This window comes from Anopheles merus, unplaced genomic scaffold (assembly GCF_017562075.2).
Source record: "Anopheles merus strain MAF unplaced genomic scaffold, AmerM5.1 LNR4000778, whole genome shotgun sequence".
Classification (NCBI taxonomy): Eukaryota; Metazoa; Arthropoda; class Insecta; order Diptera; family Culicidae; genus Anopheles; species Anopheles merus.
The window spans coordinates 1-16,675 of NW_024428358.1; the positions used below are offsets into that span (position 1 = coordinate 1).

The 16,675-nt window shown below is 42.8% G+C and overlaps 1 protein-coding gene and 1 long non-coding RNA gene across 5 annotated transcripts; both read right to left on the reverse strand.

The window, feature by feature from the left end:
• Positions 1-12,139: 12,139 nt before the first annotated feature.
• On the reverse strand, positions 12,140-15,125 carry LOC121603031. 4 transcript variants are annotated; one of them, XR_006006558.1, is made up of 4 exons: positions 14,945-15,125; positions 14,672-14,863; positions 13,005-14,274; positions 12,140-12,275 (listed from the first exon to the last, which is right to left on the reverse strand). It is a non-coding gene; the product is annotated as an uncharacterized LOC121603031 (long non-coding RNA). The 4 variants fall into 4 exon arrangements; XR_006006557.1 differs by lacking the exon at positions 14,672-14,863; XR_006006555.1 differs by having other exon boundaries at positions 13,268-14,863.
• A 53-nt stretch (positions 15,126-15,178) lies between these two features.
• Positions 15,179-16,277, reverse strand: LOC121603030. Its single transcript, XM_041931768.1, has 2 exons — positions 15,715-16,277; positions 15,179-15,638 (listed from the first exon to the last, which is right to left on the reverse strand). The coding sequence occupies exons 1-2, from the start codon at positions 15,920-15,922 to the stop codon at positions 15,493-15,495; spliced, it is 354 nt and encodes a 117-aa protein (XP_041787702.1). The 5' UTR covers positions 15,923-16,277; the 3' UTR covers positions 15,179-15,492.
• Positions 16,278-16,675: the final 398 nt, after the last annotated feature.

Below are 16,675 nucleotides of genomic sequence, written 5' to 3' on the forward strand. Positions count from 1 at the left end.
AGTTATTTTAATGAAACCGAGCTATGAATTCTGCACTATTTAGTAAAATGGTAGAATATCAATGTAAATTATGTTATACCCTTTCCGATGATTAAATTTACAAGATTTCCACGATTGATTGGTCAACAACCATGATTTTTTGGTGCGTTCCCACGATTTTTTGATCGTATCCCATAGATTTTGTGGTTCGTTCCCATAATTTATTGGTATCGTCCGATTGGATATTAATATAAATGAACCAACAAATTCTGGAAAACGGCCAAAAAATCGTGGGAACGCACCAAAAAAAAGATGGGAAACCAACCAAAAATTGATGGGAACAACCACTAAATCGTGGGGAAGCCTGTATTAGCAAAAAATATTTGATGAACAATTCGTAACAGAAACAACTCACGATGTAGTTTCAACCTCATTCAAAATTGTGAATGTCTTACTCATATGTATGTAGCTTAGGAACATTATTATTTTTTAGTTAAGCCATAAATTAAGGCACTTGGCGACCAATTAAGCAATTTATATAAGAAAAAGTCTTGTGCAAAGTAGCAAAATCACTCAGCCAACAGGAATTAAAAAACGCAATTCTCACACTTTTTGAAATGTGAAAATGAAGATCTGACTGGACTTAACGACCTGTTGTAATCGATGGACTTTAGACAGCATCACAATAGGAATTCGCTACTTTAATTCTAGCTCAATATATTGACAATCAAAATGACACCAATATCAACTTTACTTTACAAAATTTAATGCTCTGTATTGGAACTAACGCATTAGTCATGGCCAGTTTTTGCACATTATTTGTGCGTATTGAACCTTGTTAGTTGCTATAAAACTTTGCAAATTTTGGAAATATCAGAGGCCTATAACGAACTAAAAACAATCTACTACAGCTATTTTTTACCTTTTTTGTGTCAAAAATGTTACTTTTACATTACGTCAGGTTACGTAACTATCATCTCAAAATGAAATGAAAAGATCTACCAACGATCTGATTTTTGTATCAAATAATATAATGTAAAAACTAGGTTGCTTCCCGTGCTACTATTTTCAGTGGCTTGGTCCGCATGAACCCCGCGGTTTGACATCGCTGCCTTAAAGGAACCGCTACAATGGGATTTTACTATAAAAAAAATCTAGCGAGCCCCAAGAAACATTTCGTATGCCTTTTACACTTTTACATGTCTGAAGAATTGTTGTACTATGAGTGTACTAAGCCCACAGTTTTACATGTCTTTTGAAGATACTTACGTTTCAATGCCTGTCATGTTCAATCGACAAAAATCACGACATGAGACCAAACGATGAACTGATAGTACTTGGCGATTTTAACCAAAATCGAATGGAGTGAAATAGTAGTGGGTCTGCCCAAAGCGCTATCGGTGAATATCATATATTGATATCATTGATATATACCAGTTAAAGCAAATCAACAATGTGAGAAATCAAACTGGACGAATATTAGAGCTTGTATTAGCTAATGACAATTTAGAAAATCGTATAACAGCTAATAGTCTTTAAAGTTTTAGATCGTTTTAAACGTTCTGAAGACGCTTATTAGACTGTCTGTTAAAACTAAAATTGGAGCCACATAGCTGGAACATGTCTATTCAAGATGCTTAACAGGCTTTAAAGCTGTTAAACCTTTAAAACGTTCTGAAGACACATATAAGACTGGCTTATAAGACTTATAGATGGTTGGCTTTAATCAACCTGTAAACGTATTCTTAAGCACATTTTAAGACTTGTTATTTGAGACTAAGACATCAAGATTAAATGATCTTATTAAATATAAGATCATCATTCTTCAAGGTAGCGTGTTAAACCACTCCTATTTTGTGTTATTTTAAATGTGTATGAGTATTCTTCCATCTGATAGTTATCTTATCTACGCAGATGATATTAAGATTTTTTACCTATCTCCATCTTAATGATGTTTCCACTCTTCAAGATCATCTTAATAAATTCTCATCATGGTGTACCGCAAGAGGGCTAGACTCTGTATGATAAATGCAGTGTTATCACTTTTGGTCACCCTTGTAACAGGATTGCAACGGCCTACACACTCGGCGATATTCCTATTCAACAAGTACATGTAGTGAAATCTTGGCGTATGGATGGATGAATCATCCTATAACAAATTTACAAAAAGCTTCTCATTTTCAATCTCTCACTATAGAGCGTTACTTTTTCACTCTATAGTGAGACGTTGTTGGTTAGTGAGTTGATGTTAGGTGCGGATAACTTGGATGGTTTTTGTACCGTGTACTTGCACCGACGTAGCGATTCTCGATGTAGGCGTTGGACGAAAAACGACACCATAAACAAACATATGTATATGAAGTTGTATAAGGCCGTAAATACACGACGCAAAAAAAATTGTCGAAGGGAATGTCCCAGAATCCTCGGTTATTGTAGGACGTGGATGTGAACCACTTTGGTCACCGACAAATCAGGATCCTACACCGTCGAAGACTCAAATAGAATTGGCTGCAGCAAGCTGTCGAGAACCTCAAAGCGCTACGATTTATTAATCAGTACCTGTGCGAAAGACGCCGCGGAAGCGCTGACGATGTTTCCGAGTATGCCGCATTTAGCCAACTTTGAGCAGATACAGCCAGACCTGCTACAATGCGCCATATCCGCTGCAGAAATATTTTCCCTGGTGAACGTGAAGCACTCTTATGCTTTTGATGTGCTGGAACAACATTTTTGTAGTTAACGTGACCCATTGATCAACAGCTTCAAACGGTGTAGGATGTAATTACCGCAGCAGTGGACAGCTACGGGTTGACAAAACAATCAATCCGAGAGGAGACACATTACTTACTTTTACTTATCCGGCACTACAACCGCTTTGCGGTCTTGGCCTGCCTCAGGAGTGTCCGAAACCGCTCACGGTCTCGCGCCTTCGTCTGCCAGTCCGTTATCCCGGCCTTAATGGCGGACGCCTCCACGCCATCTTGCCACCTCAATTTGGGCCTACCACGCCTCCTCTGTCCTTGTGGACGGCCTAAAAAGACTTTACGGGCTGGGTCGTCCGTTTCCATGCGTATAACATGGCCAGCCCACCGGAGCCTGGCGAGCTTTATACGCTGTACGACAGTGAGGTCGCCGTACATCTCGTATAGCTCGTCATTATAGCGGCTCCTCCATTGTCCTTCCACACATACGGGGCCAAGTATCCTTCTGAGCATCTTCCTCTCGAACGCGGCTAAGAGGGTTTCGTCAGATTTGGACAGTGTCCATGTCTCAGAGGCGTATGTGAGTACTGGTACTATATAGGTACTATATAGTCCAGCTTCGTCCGTCGCGACAGGTTCTTTGAGGTAAACTGCTTTTTCAGGCTGTAGAATGACCGGTTGGCAGCCAGCATCCTTGCGCGCAACTCAGCTTCCATGCTGTTGTCGTTGCTGACCTTTGACCCAGATAGGTGAATTGTGGGACGACTTCAAAAGTGCGTTCACCTATCTGTACGTCACACCTACGTAGATTCGGATTATTTATTGGTAGGTCCGCTGATGTTGCCACCATCAGTTTGGTCTTTGCCTCGTTTATCTGCAATCCGAGGCTCTCTGCCGCCTGCTCAATCCCTTGGTAGGCTTCTGCTACATAGGAGAGCCGCAGACCAATGATGTCTATATCATCAGCGTATGCCAGGATCTGGGTTGACTTATAGAAGATGGTTCCCGTAGTCTCCACCCTCGAGTCGCGGATGGCCCTCTCTAGCGCCAAGTTGAATAGGAGACAGGCAAGCCCGTCCCCCGGCGCAGACCTTTGGTGGTAGCAAAAGGTCCTGAGAGTTTTCCATCCACCCTCACCTGGCATGTGACGTTGGTCATAGTCATTCTAACTAGCCTTATCAGTTTGGCCGGGATTCCAAATGAGCTCATAGCGTCGTACAGTTTTACCCTGGCTATGCTATCGTATGCGGCTTTGAAGTCTATGAAGAGATGGTATGTGTCGTTTTGTATTCAGCCATCTTCTCCAAGATCTGCCGCATGGTGAAGATCTGATCAGTGGTTGATTTTCCGTTTCGGAATCCTCTTTTTGTTTCCACTATCTCTTCGACGTGCGGGACAAGGCGATCCTGAAGGATCAGGGAGAATATTTTATAGGCGGTATTCAACACCGTAATACCCCTGTAGTTGTTGCAGTCCAACCTGTCTCCTTCTTGTATACGGGGTAGATGATGCCGAGATTCCAATCACAAGGCATCGATTCGCTATCCCACACCTCAGTAACAATTGATGAATCTCGTTTTCTAGTCGTGCACCTCCATTCTTGACCAGTTCAGCTGCAATTCCGTCGGTTCGGGTGCCTTGTTATTTTCAGCCGACGATAGCCTTTCGTTTTTCTTCTATGCTAGGTCAGTAGCATGACACTATCTGCTAGTGGCGCTTCTAGCTGTTCGTTTAACTGGTCGTTGAGTAATTCATCAAAGTACTGAGCCCACCGCGAGAGGACCTCTGGCTGGTTACTAACCAGATCTCCATCCTTGTTGCGACAGCAGGTTACCTTAGGTACCACGTTGTTTCGGTGACCTGCTATCGCTTGGTAAAACTTTCGTGTCGGTCCGTACGCCTCTCTGGTTTGCTCGAGTTCCCGCATGTTTTGCTCTTCCAAAGCATGCTTCTTAGAGCGGTGAACTCGTTTCTCTTCGCGTCTGAGCGTGAATATTCCTCTGCGCATGCCCGCGTTCTATGCCGTTGCTGCATTGCTCGGTATGCAGTATTCTTACGTTCGGTCACTTGTCTGCATTCATCGTCGAACCAGCCAGATTTGGTGTTGCCACGACGTGGTGGGAGTATATTTCTTGCACAGTTTTTATTTTTGTTTTTAGAGCGTTCCACCTCTCGCTCGTAGTTTCATATCTGTTTTCTGGTAGTAGAGACTCGTCTAAAGCGGCTTTGAATTCTGTTGGACAGTAATGTCCCTTAGAGAGTCCGTGTTGAGCCGAGGCTGCGTGTTTTCTCCGCCCCCATTGTGCGGGGCGGGCGATTCTACAACGTATCACTAAGCCAACCAAGTAGTGATCGGAATCGATATTGGCTCCTCGATAAGTTCTGACGTTTAACAGGCTCGACTGTCGTCGGCGGCTTATTAACACGTGGTCGATCTGGTTGAAGGATTCGCCATCCGGGTGCGCCCACGTCATTTTGTGGATGTCCCTCCGCGCAAATTTGGTACTTCCTACAACCAGATTGTTCGCTGCGGCGAACTGGACCAATCTACTACCATTATCGTTACTGTGCTCATGCAGACTGTGACAGCCAGTGTATTGGCGGTACATTGGCTCCCTACCGACTTTGCGTTGAAGTCCCCCAGGATGATTTTGAGGTCATGCCTGGGGCACGCATCTATAGTTCTAGCTAGAGGCGGCCGTAAAAAAGGTCCTTCTCCTCTTCTCTTTATCTTCGGTAGGGGCGTGAACGTTATGAGGCTTATATTAAAAATTTGCCTCGCATGCGCAGGGTGCATAGCCTATCGTTTATAGCCTTGAAATCTATGATTACGGATTTCAGCCGGGACCTACGGCGAAACCCGTTCGAGCACGTGGTGGCGGTCGTGGCAGCTGTAGTAAATATCGTAGCATTGCTTACCACGCCTGTTGTGCACACCGTTCCCTAGCCACCGAATCTCTTGTAGAGCTACGAGGTCCATGCTCATGTGGCTAGGGCGTCATCAAGTTTTTCAAGGCTCCGGCTTTGCTAAGAGTGCGTACGTTCCATGAGCCCATTTTAATCGTTGTCCGGGGGCATTGCGTTGGGTCGGTATCGTTAAGTCCGTTTCGTATCCTTCTGATGCTTTCTGTAGTCAGTTGTTCCATGGGACTGGGTGACTGGCCCTGCGCCCACGTGGCCGTTTTATTTAGCGTCGGGTTGCCCCCCCGACGTTCAGGCACCCAGTTTTCCGGGATACCCACCCCCCTCCTGTTCGCATATGCCACCATCCGCCCAAGGGGTTGGATCTAGCCCGTGTACCCAAGCTAGGATATATGAAGGCACATGTTACCACTCTGCACGACGAGGACGTGTCGGAATAGGAGTTGGATGGGAGAGCCTATGTTATCCCTCGGAGGGCTTCGGATCCCATCCCATTACAGAGCTCGGAGGAGACACATACTGGACAAATATTTTTCCTTGATGGTCCTGGTGGCACTGTGCTCTAAACTATTTTTGCGTACACGCGAACTTGCTGGACGCTGGAACAGTTCCTATAACATCCGTGTACAGTTAGCACAGGCTGAATTGATGAAACAGGCATCACGGATCGTATGGAACGAGACATCCATGAGCAGCCGCTATGCTCTAGAAGCTCGCGCCTTGGATCGCGTCCTGCAGGATGTTATGGGAAATCGCCAAACGTTCGGTAATAAGGTGGTTCTACTATGTGGCGACTTCCGACGGATACTACCAATCGTCCCGCGTGATATTAATGACCAGGTCCTGCAGCAGTGCATCCAACTGAACATGCTGTTGGGAAAATTTAGGGTATTGTGTGTGCGGGAAAACATGCGTATTCAGACAGCCCAGACTGTTCAAGATGCTAAAGAGCCGAAAGAGTTCGCAGAATTTCTGCTCCGTATCTCCGTACGGCATATGATATTCCCGGGTTTCGATAAGGCGTATGCCAAGATACCACGGGACTTGATATTACCTGGAACATATGATCCAAAAGGTAAAGCAAATTTATCGCAAACAGTGTGAATTTTGATTTAAAAAAATTATTTATTTCAACAGGTACACCACCCATAATTTAATTTGTACTATATTAAATAGAAGAAAATGATAGAAGCATAGAACAAAATTTGTTTACAAAGGATCCAAAAACGAAATTATTGAATGATGTAAAGTTCTTATATACCCCCAATAAACGTTGCGTAGCCCTGTAACCGGGGCATTTTAACTAGTTAATATTTAAAGTTCATATCAATGCTACTATTAGAAAGGCTAGACAAGCTCTCGGTATAGTGTCACGTTTATTCCGTGATTTTGATGATCCAGGGTGTTTAAAGGTTTTGTACTGTTACTGGGTGTGATCGATTTTAGAGTACGCTTGCATAATATGGGCCCCAACGGGTAGCAAAGACAAGGAGAAAATTGAGAATGTACAAAACGATTCACTCGTATCGCACTCAACAAAGCATTTAGGGCATCAAATACACTAGTTCCTGACAATGATACACGATGTCAGTTGTTGCAATGAGAAAAGCTGAATGTACGCTTCATTCCGGCGAAGACAATGTTCATCGCTAATATTCTGTACAATATGATCAAATCTCCTTATTTGCTGAACTGTCTCAATTTTTATGTTCCGTCACGTCGTCTGCGGATACGCCTTCCCCTGTAGCTCTCGATCCGACGCACTTGTTACGAACAGAATGACCCACTTTTAAGAGCGATCAGTCATTTTAATTAAGCACCTATTCGATTTCAATATTTCCTCTGTTCAGTTCCGTAGATGTCTTCACACCCTAAATCAATAGTTGTCATTGTGTTCGTTATTCTTGTGTATAATTGTCATTTCAGTGTTAACCGTATTAATGGGCGGTCTATGCATCAGGCAAGGATAGGTTAAATAATATAGATTTAGGCTTTAAGAACAAATTGTTTAATCTAATTTGAGCGGGCAATTGAATATAAAGAAACAAATAATCAAAAAAATAAATATATGGGGTCGGAGAAAACACGCACCCTCGGCTTAACACGGATTTTATTATATTACGTCTTGGATGAAGGGAACTTGGAACAAACTATACAGGCTGTACCTGAGATTAAAGCTCGCCAGGCTCCGGTAGGCTGGCCATGTTGTACGCATGGAAACGGACGACCCAGTCCGTAAAGTCTTTTTAGGCCGTTCACAAGGACAGAGGAGGCGTGGTAGGCCCAAATAGAGCTGGCCAGATGGCGTGGAAGCGTCTGCCATTAAGGCCGGAATAATAGACTGGCAGACGAAGGCGAGAGACCGTGAGCGGTTTCGGACACTCCTGAGGCAGGCCAAGACTGCAAAGCGGTTGTGCCGGATAAGTTAGTAAATAAGAGAAATGTTTAGAAAATTGCCATTTTTCTATTTGTCGTGAAAACTATGATTTTTTTTACGGCGAAACCCGTTCCGAGCACGCGGTGGCGGTCGTGGCAGCTGTAGTAGATGTATGTAGATGTGATGAGCAATGCTTATCACGCCTGTTGTGCACACCGTTCCATAGCCACTGAATCTCTTGTAGAGCTACGAGATCCATGCTCAGTGTGGCTAGGGCATCATAAAGTTTTTTCAAGGCTCTGGCTTCGCTAGAGTGCGTACATTCCATGAGCCAATTTTGAGAGTAGTCCTGGGGCATTGCGTAGGGTCAGTATCGTTGAATCCGTTTCGAAAATTCATTTGGCTTTCTGTAGTCGATTGAATACATGGGACTGGGTGACTGGCCCCGTGCCCACGTGACCGTTTTGTTTAGCGTCGGGTTGCCTTCCCGACGTTCAGGTACCCAGTTTCCCGGGATGACCACCCCCCTCCTGGTTCGCCATGTGCCACCATCCGCCCAAGGGGTTCGGTCAAGCCCGTGTACCAAAGCTTGGATAAGTGATGGCACATGTTACCACTCTGCACGACGAGGACATGTCGGAATAGGAGTTGGATGGGAGAGCCTGTATTATCCCTCGAGGGGTTTCGGATCCCATCCCATTGCAGAGCCGAATCTCGGCATTAACTACCCCATATACAAGAAGGGAGACAGGTTGGACTGCAACAACTACAGGGGTATTACGGTGTTGAATACCGCCTATTAAATATTCTCCCTGATCCGTCAGGATTGTCTTGTTCCGCACATCGAAGAGATAGGGAAAAATTATCAAAGAGGATTCCGAAACGGAAAATTAACCACTGTTCCGATCTTCACAATGCGACAGATTTTGAAGCAGATGGCTGAATACACAACACAACACATACCATCTCTTCATCGACTTCAAAGCCGCATATGATAGCATAGCGAGGATAAAACTATACGACACTATGAGCTCTTTTGGAATCCCGGCCAAACTGATGAGACTAGTTAGAATGACTATGCCCAACGTCACATCCCAACGGCCTAAGGGATCGAGCAGGCGGCAGAGAACCTCGCTGTAGCGACCTCGGCCGCTACTATAAAGAAATATCGATCAGATAAGCTTCGTTTAGATGTAGAAATCGATAAGATACGTGTAGACGCGTCTTAAGGCGGCCTTATCAAAATCGACGGCTACTGTGCGGGGTTCGAGGATCGGAGGTTCGGCGGAGCGATGGCGGTTGAGGAAGACGAACATTTTTCCTGGACTCATTCTCATTCTGGTGGTGGATTTAAGTGGATGTTAAATAAAGTGTTGCAGTAGGAATATTTAATTTATTTAATAATAGAAGTAGTGCTGTGCGTTTCCGAAAAAGTAGTTTAGTCGTTTCACTCGCAATGCGGATAAACGAGACAAAGACCCAACTGATGGTGGCAACATCAGCGGGCCTACCAATAAATAATCAGAATCTACGTAGGCGTGACGTACAAATAGGTGAAAGCACTTTTGAAGTCGTCCCAGAATTCAACTATCTTGGGTCAAAGGTCAGCAACGACAATAGCATGGAAGATTCGATGCGCGCAAGGATGCTGGCTGCCAACCGGTCATTCTACAGCCTGAAAAATCAGTTCATCTCAAAGAACCTGTCGCGGCGGACGAAGCTGGGACTATATAGTACGTATATAGTACCGGTAATCACATACGCCTCTGAAACATGGACACTGTCCAAATCTGACGAAACCCTTTTAGCCGCGTTCGAGAGGAAGATGCTCAGAAGGATACTTTGCCTCGTATGTGTGGAACGACAATCGAGGAGCCGCTATAATCACGAGCTATACGAGACGTACGGCGACCTCACTGTCGTACAACGTAGCAAGCTCGTCAGGCTCCGGTGGGCTGGCCATGTTGTACGCATGGAAACGGACGACCCAGTGCGTAAAGTAAGGACCGAGGAGGTGTGGTAGGTCCAAATTGAGGTAGCAAGATGGCGTGGAGGCGTCCAGCAATAAGGCTGCGATAACGGACTGGCAGACGAAGGCGCGAGACCGTAAGCGGATTCGGACGCTCCTGAGGATGGCCAAGACCGCAAAGCGCCAAATAACGCTAACAAGATAAAAAGATCATGATATTTCCATAAAAATAAATTAAATAAACTTAATCCATCAAAAGGGACATTAATTCGAAGAACATTCACATTTATATTGTTCCAGAGTGCAGTGTTTTTTTTTAATTTTGTCACGATTTTTCATTGTTTTGTTTTTAGCAATTTATCACGTAAGACGAGCTATATATTAGATATATATTGGCTATATATAAGAAGAAGAAGAAAAGAAGAAAAAGGAGAAGAGAAGAGAAATATAAGAAGAGCTATATTCCTATATAGCTTCCCGATATATTCCTGGTAACGATACAATCGTTAGGACGATCGTGCTGTTTTAGAACCATGTAGTCGGGTACATGATCGCGTAGCTCGTAATGCCAAAAAGAAGAAAAAGATGAATATGAAATATATTGACTTTCTTAGAACAAACATTGCATGAGTCTTTAAAAAGTCTATGAAATTTCTATTTCAAAATCCCATAATCCCATTTTTCGTTTGGGATTTGTTTCGGTGGCTAAATCCACAAGAATGTGATATGAAAACAAACCCAGTGATATGTGAAGAACTCCTTAGAAAATTTTAAAACCCCCTCCCGTTTTATCCATTAGCCATTTGCAATAAAACTCTTTTGTCTTCTACTATTTTGATATTGACATACACTTCTTCTTTGGCTCAACAACGGATGCCGGTCAAAGCCTGCCAACCCACTTGTGGGGTTGGCTTTCAGTGACTTATTGATTTCCCCCCATAGCAGGATAGTCAGTCCTACGTATGGCGGCACGGTCTATTTGGGGCTTGAACCCATGACGGGCATGTTGTTAAGTTGTACGAGTTAACAACTGTACCATGAGACCGGCTACCGGCTACCATCAGCCGGCTGACATACACACATTTAGATTAAATGTTATTAATTTTTTTTGTCCGCCCACGTTTGTTTTAACGTGGTTACTTTTCCCAGGAATTCTAAAACATTGCGTAAACATTGGCCATTGTTTATTACGACCGATTGTCAGCTCTTACTATTAATGTTTAAGCTAATATGCAAACACGGCTAGACCAGTCCGAACTGGTACTCAAGTGAACCAAATAAAACGAACCATAGTAAGAGAGTATCAACTAAAAATAACAAGATATCAAATTGGATGCTACGAGTGTGTAGACTATTTCGCGCTAAGCATTACGGTGTGATCTGCCGGAAGTATCATCAAAGTTTGCCGGTGTCGTATTTTTACCGCTTCGCATTAGTTTAATTGGTGCGTACAAATTGATCAGAAACAAAATGTATGATAATGTGGGATATTGTAGGCATAATATGTAGTTTAATTAATTTCATTTCATTTACCAATGTGTTGTTAACCCTTAGAGCAAAGCATTGTAATATAAATAAATAAATGTATCCTCGTAATAATAATAAAAATAATAATATTAAAAAATAAAAATACATCGTTTTACAAGTCAATTTCTAATGTAAACATTAGCCGGCATCGCGAAAGAAATAGTTAAAAATTTACAGTCGTTAAAAATTGCTCGAATTTGACATCGCAAGCGTATTAAGTACATTTGTTAGTTTAAATGACTGATCCTATGCCGTCGTTAAATTAACGATCGTCAAGAGCGTATGCGATACAAATTAACAGCCATTTAATTATACTGCTCGATTTTTTCCCCTGTGCCTGCTTATATGCGATATCGTGCAATCGTTAACTGTTTTGACGATTGTTTATTTTAACAGGAATAAACAACAAATAAACTTGGTTAAACCAAAATGAACATTAACCGACTGTTAAAATGTGTTCATCGGCAATTATTTTTCACCGCGTGAAAGAATTTATTGCTTAACATTTTGTATGCGTTGAAAAAAAAAAGTTTATTCGAAAGTGACTTGGTGACTTGAAAAACCTGTAACATCGTCGTACTCGTAAAAATAATTGTTAGGTTTTTTTTATTGTTCGTTTATGTTTTCAAATCAACTCCCCCCCCCCCCCCCCCCATGTGGGAAATTTTGAATTTGGGGAGGTGATTTTTGATAAAAATTTCGCTAAATACCTCGGGTTGCCATGCACTCCCACCGCTCATGAACTTGTGAGGGAGGGATGAAATCCATTATGCACCCTTCAGAGGGGCAATTCAGAGAGCTGCAAAAAATATGAAAACCACTGGATTATAAAAATTACTACTTTATATACTTTTTAGTCTTCTTTACGTATTTTTGGCAGCCTGTGCAGCCTTCAGTATTAGTTTCAAATAATTGACATTTTCAGTTCCAACATTGATGTGGCCTGGAAACCCCTGTAAAAAGCTATTTGTTATGAAGCTATATGTTATGTTTGTTTAAAAAAGAATGAAACCAATAATTCTCTCAGACTGTCAAAAGGTAACAAGCAAAGATTCTTGCTCTCCCTGAATCGGAGGGTAGCATAAACGCATGAAAGATTCAAACCCTTCCAATTAGGAAAACGATTACAGAATCGAATATTTGTGAGCAAACTTCGCATCGAGTATCGACACTAATAAGTTAAAAACTCTCGAATGATTTAAATCACAGTTAGTTGGTTACTAGTCGGCATTAGAGAAGGGGAGTGAATTCTGTCATGATTTATCTTTCAAAAGGCTTATTTAACACACTGACTAATATTTAGTAAGAACACATCACATTCTATTTGAAATGGCAGACAGTTGCGTCCAATTGCTTTCATAACGTGATGAAGTGATGAAGTGATGAATATCGGAATACTTATATGAATAACGAATCACACGATGATACGAATTTGTTTATAATTTCCCAATACGATCGGAGTAATTTTATGGAAGAGTGAGTGAACTCTTCACGTTAACGAGTAGTTATTCACATCACTAGTAGATACCTTCTTTAAGTGTTTCACATTGATTATGAAAATAATTAGATTTTCGAACGACACTGATAGAAGCTTACACTGAAATATTATTTTAAAACGCAGTATGAACAGAGCGATTTCGACACGGAAAATGTTCAGCGAGTGGACAAAAACTAAAATAATTGTTAACACACGGTTATGTCGCGGGGACTTTGGTTTTCAGAGGATTATCCTCTGAAGCAGGTAAGCGCAAGCAAAGTAAAATACGAAGCCAAGCAACCAAACATACGCACATTCTCAACGCGACCCGTGAAATGCAACACATCTGCCAGCTACCCCGCAGCTCAATAATATCGACTGAATGTGAGTGAGAGGAAAAGTAGGAAAACCAGAGAAAATAGCTAAAAACTTCACACAGCTCTCAGCATTTGACGTTTGTGTTTTGTTGAGCACCTCTCAAGACCGAACAAATTCCCACAGCACTAACAACAGCTACCGGCTGGCAAAACTGTTTTACTTTTTTTGTCCATCAGTGGGCAACCATTAACAGATAGTAAATGAATTATCGCTCGGAAGAACTCATCGCCTTTCGAGCATCGCTGTACATTAGCACTGGCCACACTGTCAGTGTCCTGTTTTGAAACATGATTTAATTTCATTGATTTTTGAAAGACATAATTTGAGCCCGTATACTTAGAGCAACAGGGAAATGGTGGCATCATGTGGTATAATTTTCTTTGCGCTAACAAATTAACAACACTGATCTTCATTATTAAACACAATATTACACTGCACTACACTATAATGTATATTCAATTGCAGTTGGTTTACAGCTATTGTACAGTTGAATGAGACTGTGTCACTTAAAAGGTACCTTGAACAATCATTCCCGATGAGGATGAAAAATGCTATGAATTTATATACTCGACAACATACAAACTAAGCAAAACCTGTATAATGTTCAGCCTGAACGCAAACGCAAATGTCACAATCCGGGTCAGAACTTTGCAGACTGCGGAATTCGATTGTCTTATTTCCGGAAGCACGAGGCGATGAAATGCTGACAGTGTTCGGGAATCCTCAGCCACCCACGAGCAGCGAGTATAGCTATAGCCAGGCATCACATGCCGAGCGAAACCCGAATGGAGACGGATTCGCCTGTGTCGCAACACATAGCATGAGAATGGTTTCGGAATAGAAGGTACGGTAACGAAACTTAATGGTGTTTGTACTGACGACCCTAGCGTAGCCACTCCGGTAGTCATCATCGTAAGAGAGGAAAGTGTTGGATTTTTCATTTCTAAAAGGAGTATGGAGCAAACGTGTTAAAAGTTAAAAAAAAGTTACAAATGAATGGGAATAAAACAACCCAGCTTTAATAGGAATTTTGCTTGAGCGGAGATCGGAATTATGCATTCAAAATCAATTTTACAGATAGATTAAAATATTTAAAAAAAAAACTTCCTATTTTCCAAGCATTTGATGCATGGCGATTGGTGTTCGAATGCATACTCTTTTGTCATAATATTACAATTAACACAAAGACGATTTTGATAATGTTTTCAGAGAACCGCAATGAAGCGTATTTTTGGACAAATCGTGTAGGTATGTTTGTTTGCGTGGCAACAAAAACGTGCGTAAGAAACATCACAAACAGTTGAGAGCATCGTAAAATGTCTGGATTTAAAAACACATACCGTCATACAAAACAGCTGACTGGTGGCTTTCTAAAGTTCAGCAAGTACCCCGAAGAAACCCATTCGTACGGAACAACGTCGACACTGACAGACAACTACGCATGCGCCTATCATTCTATTTTGTCGCGTAACAATCTGTTTGGCGATACATTTTCGCCAATCAGTGTTTCTTAAACCAAAATTAATTTTAACCTGGTGAACATATGAACCAAAGTATAAGCAGCTATGAACACATTTTAACACATTATGATTTTTCATAGAACCTTTACTTACTTATTTATCCGGCTGTAAGGTACTGCCATAGAATCCAATATCGGTCTGTAGACAATATAAATAGGCCTTTCTAGAATGCGATAAACTGCTTCCGCAAATAGTGCGATTTCCTGAAGAAAAGAAAAGATAGTGTGTGTGTGTGTGTGTGTGTGTGTGTGTGTGTGTGTGTGTGTGTGTGTGTGTGTGTGTGTGTGTGTGTGTGTGTGTGTGTGTGTGTGTGTGTGTGTGTGTGAGGAGGAGGAAAGGGCAGAAGCAAAAAGGAAGTCCCAAAAAAGGGAAGCAAAAAAAAATATTTTTTATGCGATCTTTTTAAAGGTCCTTGTAATAAAGGTTTGACCAAATGATTTTCCTTCCGAATCGTAACGCTTCTCAACACCGGCGCTACAACCGCTTTGCGGACTTGGCCTGCCTCAGTAGTGTCTGAAACTGCTCACGGTCTCTGGCTTTCGTCTGCCAGTCCGTTATCGCTGCCTTAATACCGGACGCCTCCACGCCATCTTGCCATCTCAATTTTGGCCTACCACGCCACCTCTGTTTTTGTGGACGGCCTAAAAAGACTTTACGGGCTGGGTCGTCCGTTTCCATGCGTACAACATGGCCAGTCCAACGAAACCTGGCAAACTTGGTATGCTGTGCCATGGTGAGGTTGCCGTACATCTCATATACAGGGTGTTCGAAATAAATTTGACAGTTTCTGAGGGAATAGGAATGGATTTTTTATCAAATTTATGTTAAATAATAAAAAAAAAATTCTACAAAGTTTAGCTTACCATGTTTGCCGCATTTTTTATTCGAAGTACCCCCCTCCGTGTCGATGGCCGCCTGCACCCGCTTCCGGAACCGCGCGCAAGCCCGGACAACCATGTCTCTGGGGATGGCCGCAAACACGGCCTTTATTCTGGCCACCAGCTCCGCTTTGGTATTGCAGGACGCCCTGTTGGTGTCCCGCTCAACTGTGCCCCACACAAAATAATCCATAGGATTAAGGTCAGGGGAGTTGGGTGGCCAAACGTCGGTGCTGGTGTATCGGTCGAAATTGGCAGTGAGCCATTGGCGTGTTTTTACGGCCGTATGGCATGGTGCAGCATCCTGCTGCCAAACGTACGGCCGCCCATTGGCCACCGTATTGTTTTTACGATGTTCAGCGAACACATCACCGCCTTCCGAATTTCGGCATTCGTATGGCCGGCACGAACCATCATAACACACGTTACGCGCTTGTACAATTAGGACGGGTTCCACATATTTACGGAGCTAGACATTTTTTACACTTGTTCGCACAACTTTTAGCAATCGAATGACATATCAATCATTTCGATACGTCAACTCAACCCTGAGATATAAACCCAAAGGCAAGGTGTCAAATTTATCTCGAACACCCTGTAGCTCGTCATTATAACGGCTTCTCCATTGTCCTTCCACACAGACGAGGCATCAGTTTGGTCTTTGCCTCGTTTATCCGCAATCCTAGGTTCTCTGCCGCCTGCTCGATCCCTTGGTAGGCTTCTATGATAAATAGGAGAGCCGCAGACCAATGATGTCTATATCATCAGCGTATGCCAGGATCTGGCTTGACTTATAGAAGATGGTTCCCGTAGTCTCTACCCTCGAGTCACGGATGGCCCTCTCTAGCGCCAGGTTGAATAAGAGACAAGCAAGCCCGTCCCCCTGGCGCAGACCTTTGGTGGTAGCAAAAGGTCCTGAGAGTTTTCCATCCACCCTCACCTGGCA

Coding starts and splice junctions, on each gene's coding strand:
- LOC121603030 (XM_041931768.1), bottom strand. CDS start 15,922: ATGGATTATTTTGTGTGGGGCACAGTTGAGCGGGACACCAACAGGGCG. Junction 15,639..15,714: donor TAAAAAATGCGGCAAACATG/GTAAGCTAAACT, acceptor CTATTCCCTCAG/AAACTGTCAAATTTATTTCG.